We start from the raw sequence: 6136 nt of genomic DNA, 5'->3' as shown, positions 1-6136 counted from the left end.
GGAGAGGTGTGGATGGGTAGATTCGAGATATATAGGAAATAATATCAGTAAAACTTGGTTAGATTAGACCAGAGGGCTTGGGGAGAGGAAATGGGAGGCACGATGTCATGCCCAGTCTCTGTTTTGCAGAATTGGATAACTGGGGAGTGATGTCATTAACTGGGAGAGGGAATACTGAAAGAGAACTGGAGTTTTGGGGGAAGCAGAAGAGATGGAGGTACTGACCCAGGTACCGGATTTAAGGAAATGTTTTTAAAGACTTCAAATCCATTTAGCTTAGGTTTTTTAGTATTTTATTATGGCACACAGGATAGAATATGGTACAGTGTTCTTACTTCAAGTAATTCTGAAACCAACCATTTCCATTTAGCTAAAGTTACTTTTTTTTTTACATGTAATTCACACCTGTCTTAGATTTATCATGTGTAGCATCCCATATTTAATGAACATAAATGTAAAAAGCTTGGTTTCTGAGGCGACTCCTAGTCTTTACAGAAGCCAATATACTAAGAATCTTCATAGTTCAAATCCATAGCATCATGACAAATAAATTATTTTACCTATTTGTGTGGTGACATTTATTTAAACAGAAATAGGCCGTATGAAGAATCAGATAAACTTAAATGGAGATGACTTTGTTCTCAGGTTAAATTCGTTGACTTTTGAAAGTTGTCTAAAGAACAAATACTAAATGAAATTAGCTGACAAAGCAATTGTGTAAGAACAAAAGCAGAAGAGCAGATAATCAGTAATTTCATCTACATTCCACATCAAGCGCAAGTGCAAGAGCTTTCATGACTTGACAGTGAACAGGGAGGATGAATGGGGCATGTGTTTGATGCAATGTCCAACCAGTTAGAGCTATCACTGAAATCCAATTATTTCCCAGTAAAGACATGCAGAGCAATGGCAATGCAACATACAGGTATATAACCTCCTCCCTTTACTAACCAATAACAATTTCATTATCTATATCCGTAGTGTTTTAAAAACTTTAAAATGGGTGGCATCAAATGTTTACTTTGAGGCAACGTAATCAGGCTATTAACACACTGAATCATGAGGTCAGGATTGCAGGCAACATGTTTGCAATGGCAAGTAATCTTTGATATTCGTACTCTGTCCATCCAAGGTTATACATGGGAAAAATTCTTTCTGATTATGTCAGTTGTTTGGGTTTCCACTTCTGCCCATGATATTCAGAAAATATTAAAATAGTATGGTTATAGTAATGGATGGGTGGGATTCATATTCTATACACATTGCATTAATTATTAAATTACCTATTTACCACAAGAGGTCTATTTATCATATTACACCATTGCCTCCAAGAAAACCATTCCCAACATTATAAAGTACATTTCATGGGACAGAGTATATTGCTAATTATAAAAGAAGAATCCCAGAGACTCCTATTTACTCGTTTATTATCAGCAAAATTTCTGAGAGGAGCAATTTCATGAATGGTCATGACCTAACTGTATCCCTCCGAATTACCAATTAGTGGGAAAAGTGCATTGTAATTGTTAAAATTTAGGACTTAAAAAAAAACTTGGAGGTCGATAGTCCACTTGGCTTATATTGGTGCCTTAAGATATTTTAATTAAGTCCACAACCACAGCAAGAAATGTCATTCAGTATAACTTTATTTACTATTTATTGCACATGATTCGAGGTCTTTAATTTCTAACCACCAAAGGTTCAAAGGACTATTTTTACCATGGAGTTTAACATTAACATTAGTGAATTCATTTATTCATGTTTTTTTTTATTGTAAACATCTGAATTATTCACATTGCCATAGATCCTGAACTCATAAGCGTGGACCATGCACAGGCTGGCAGCAAGCCAGGAAGCCACTCTGCAAGCAAACAGATACTCTGCATAAGGAGAAAAGTCATAGCACAACATTGAATGTCCAACCTAAGTCATCTCAGAATTATACATATATTGACTTCTTAATTCATATAGTATCTGGAACTCAACTGGTTGGTTGGTGATGGGGTTGACCTGATTTCGGGAGAATTCTTCCTGGAAGGATTAAGGACAGAGGGGCTCAATCTTTCTTTTTAGTTGCTTGCTCCTCCCCAGCACCTTCATCTTTTTTCTCCTCCTCTTCAGCTTCTTTGGTTTCTTCTCCTTCTTCGCCTTCACCTCCTTCCTCTTCCTCCTTTGCCTCCTCGGATTCTTCCTTGGCAGCTTTAACATAAAAAGACAATGTACAAACTGCAAGTCCAGGGCAAGTCATTCAAAACATTTCTGCTAAGGTTTTGTGTGGTACTTCAAATGTCAGCTTCACCCAAACTTCCTAGCTCCATCTCCCAACACACATGTGATTGACAATGCTGGCCCCTGAACTCAATAGCTCCTTCTTAGAAAAAAGCCAAAGAGCAAAGAATTATTATAAAAAATATTTCTGTTCTTAAGGCCACCAAACTGCTGGGTCAAATAGATTTTTTTTAATGTGTAATGAGAATAAAAAGACAGCAGGAGGAGAAAATTTTGAAATGTTACCTTCCAAAAAGCTACCAAGCTAAGCAGAGAGGACAGCCAATTTGAGAAAGTAGGTACTTACAAAAGGCTTGTCAAACAACTGAAGGTATTATTTATGATTCTAAAGTCATATGTGAATAAAACTTCCTTGGCATAAGCAAGGCTTCATTTCTCCTACCCGTCTCCTAGCAAATATCTATGCCCTGATTGCTCTTGACCTTGTAGGGATTTCCTTTTTACCATACCTTCTTCCTCTTCAGCTCCTTCCTCTTCAGCAGCTTCTTCCTTCTCCTTTTCCTCCTCCTCAGCTTCTCCTTCAGAGGGGGGTTCGTCCTTGGCTTCCTCGGCCTTTGCAGCCTCGATGGTCTCCTCCACCTCGATCTGTTCCTCCTGGACGTGGCTGGTGTAATAAGAAGGGAAGGAGCGAGCAGACATCAAGTAGGAGCTGGTCTGTAACCCACCATAGGCAGATCGGCCGAAGACCTGAGAGCTCTGGGAGTAGCCGCTGGTTATGCTTCCCACGCTGGTGAAACTGAGTCGGGTCTCCTCACCTTCCAAGAGTTTCCTGGGAAGGCAAGGGAGGATGGGTTAATAAACACTAACACAGGAAATATGTTGAACTGCTTGCCTGCTCTCAGCCCACCACTCATCATCCTCCCCCTAAATACTACCCTTAAAGGCAAAGGAGAGCAGGAGCAGGAGCAAGGCTGGGAATTATCAAAACTTCATGACTGGGGATATTGTGCCTACCATCAGGAAAAAAAGAAAAAGAAACAGAAAAACAAACAAAATAGTCCTGTCTATTCCATTTAAAATGTAACAAGAAACTAGGAATAGAATTCATTAATATCACAGGGTCAAATTCTTCCCTATTTGTCTAAATACCTTCTTGGAAAAAGCCAAAATGCAAACAGTTATTTCAAAGGACTATTCTTAAAGGCTTCTGACTCAATATAAATGAAACCTGATTTTCTTCCTAAACCACAATGGCTGCTACCAGCCCACTGTTTTTACCTGTAAGCTGCAATCTCAATGTCTAAAGCCATCTTCACATTGAGCAAGTCTTGGTATTCTTTAAGGTACCGTGCCATTTCACTCTTTGTGGTTCTCAATTCATTTTCTAATTTGTTGATTGTGTCCTGTTGGAGGACCAAAAAGAAAAAAAAAAATCCAGGCATAAGTCCCAATTGCTATCATTTTAGTATATTACAGCTGCAAAGGCCTAACCTACATAAAACCAAAGTGCACTCCTTAGATAAGATCTCCCCTAAAACAACTGTCTTTTCTCTTTTTTAACCTTTCCTTCCTTGTATTAAAAAAAAAAAAAAATCCAGCTCAGGAAGCATGAAATGAAAACCAAAAAAAAATAAAAAATAAAAATAAAAATAATTTAAAAACCTGATAGAAGAAATATTCTTCTTTGTTTTCTTCTAATTGCTACTGTCTAATGATCATCATAAAATGCCTGCAAAAAATTTTTGGTCGATTAAAAAAAAAAACTTTATTTCACATTCATTAGTTAACTATGCAAGTGAAGTGGAAGAAATTACTCCATTGCTTTACAGGAGTAGGAAGTAGCTAGCTATAAAAGAAAAATGACAGTCATTGTATCTAAAATATTTTCTATGTATCAATATTATTTTTTTCTCCTTCCCAGAAAATGGAGATCCTTAGAAAAGAAATGTCTTTTTGTGAACATCATTACCTATTCCAATTTTGACTGCACTCCTGTCTACCTAAGGGCAAGGAGTGGTTGATAAAACTAGTCTCAAGCATGCTTGGTCACAGGTAGCCTGCAGAACTAACGAGAGCTGTGTGCTGTAATTATGAAGCTGATGGTCCAATGTGGAGGGCAAAGCGACCTGTGGTTAGTGAAGGACGTTAGAGAGACAGGCCAGAGGCAACGCCCAGCTCCCATCCCCTCCGCCCACCCCACCCTACCCTGGCAGGGCTGGGCAGCTTTAATGCGGAGCTAGATACAGCTGCACCAGGCACGTCTCCTCGGACTGCAGTGGGGCCCCCACCCCCCACCCCCGCCCTCCAAGTGCCCCACCCCTCCCACACAGTCCCCTGGGAGCCAAGTTCTACTGGCTCCTAGCTACCTGCGGAGGCCTCCTCGGTGGTCTCCACGTTCCGGGCGCGCCCTCCCCCTCCCGCCACCACTTGCTCCCGCAGCTCCCTCCCCGCCCCCACTGCGTTGTGCACCGTGCCAGACCTGCATAGCACTGATGTCGGCGTTCTGCTTGTCCTCCAGCTCCTGCAGCTGCTTCTCCAGCGCCTCGTTCATGCCCCGGCATGCTTCGATCTCCAGGGTCTTGGCCTTGAGCAGGCGGCGGCTCTCGGACACCTCGTCCTTGGCGGCGCGCACCGCGTCGGTGTTCTTGGCGGCGCTCTCGGTCAGCACGGTGAAGCGGCTCTTGAACCACTCCTCGGCGTTCTGCATGTTCTTGGCAGCCAGCTTCTCGTACTGAGCGCGGATGTCCTTGAGCGCGGCGGAGAGGTCGGGCTTGGAGGACACGTCCATCTCCACGGAGATCTGCGCGTACTGGATCTGCGCCTGCAGCTCGGCGATCTCCTCTTCGTGCACTTTCTTCAGAAAGGCGATCTCGTCCATCAGGCTGTCGATGCGCTTCTCGAGCTCGGCGCGGGCGAGAGCGGCCTCGTCGGCTCCCTTGCGCGCCTCCATCAGCCGGCCCTCGGCGTCCTCGCGGCTCAGCACCTCCTCTTCATAGCGCGCCTGCAGGTTGCGCAAAGTCTCCTCCAGCCCTTCGCGCTCGCCCTGGAGCGCCTGCTTCTCGTTGGTGGCGTCTTCCGCCGCCAGGCGCAGGTCGCGGATCTCCTGCTCGTACAGCGCCCGGAAGCGGGAGGGCTCGGAGTGCTTCTGGCGCAGCACCAGCAGCTCGGCTTCCAGCACCTTGTTCTGCTGCTCCAGCTCGTGCACGCGCTCGATGAAGCTGGCGAAGCGGTCGTTGAGGTCCTGCAGCTGCGCCTTCTCCTGGGTGCGGATCGACTTGAGGTCGTTGCTGATGGCGGCTACCTGGCTCAGGTCGAGGTTCTCGAGACTGGGCATCAAGGAGCCGGAGCTGGAGGAGTAGCTGCGGCGCACGGACAGCGAGGAGGAGACCGGCGCGGAGTAGCTGGAGTAAGCGGAGCGCGCGGTGCTGTAGCCGCTGCGCACGCTGGAGATGTGCACCCGGGGCGTCTCCACGTAGCGCCGCTTGTAGGAGGTCGAGTAGTACGGCTCGTAGCTGAAGGAACTCATGGTGGCGGTCGGAGGCCCTCCGGCTCGCAGCGGAGGTGGGGGGGCCTACGGAGAGAGAAGAAAGGGGAGAGAGGGAGAGGGGAAGGTGGATGGCTGTGTGCGGCTCGGCGCGGTCCTGCCACCCCTATTTATACGCGGGGAGCATTCTGACGCAGCCTGCGATCGATCACGGCGCGCCGGGCCAGTGGGGGCAGCGCGCTGCTGCAGCCAAGGGGAGGATTCTGCGCAAAAGGGAAGGCGGGGGCGAGCCACAGGCGGCTCCGGGCTGCGGCGCTCGTCCTTTCCACTTACTTGTCTCCGAGGCCTGCGATTTATTTCCCCCCAAGACCCCTTACCCCTCACTCATTTCCCTCCCCAACCCCCGTCCCCATCCTAGTTCCT

The 6136-nt window shown here is 46.0% G+C and overlaps 1 protein-coding gene across 1 annotated transcript; it reads right to left on the bottom strand.

The window, feature by feature from the left end:
• Positions 1 to 276: 276 nt before the first annotated feature.
• Positions 277 to 5926, bottom strand: NEFL (neurofilament light chain). Its single transcript, XM_025463072.3, has 4 exons — positions 4709 to 5926; positions 3508 to 3632; positions 2739 to 3058; positions 277 to 2199 (listed from the first exon to the last, which is right to left on the bottom strand). Exons 1-4 carry the CDS (start codon positions 5753 to 5755, stop codon positions 2057 to 2059), a joined length of 1635 nt encoding a protein of 544 aa, XP_025318857.1. The 5' UTR covers positions 5756 to 5926; the 3' UTR covers positions 277 to 2056.
• Positions 5927 to 6136: the final 210 nt, after the last annotated feature.

This window comes from Canis lupus, chromosome 25, assembly GCF_003254725.2.
Source record: "Canis lupus dingo isolate Sandy chromosome 25, ASM325472v2, whole genome shotgun sequence".
Lineage (NCBI taxonomy): Eukaryota > Metazoa > Chordata > Mammalia > Carnivora > Canidae > Canis > Canis lupus.
This window is presented reverse-complemented; position numbering and strand designations above follow the sequence as displayed.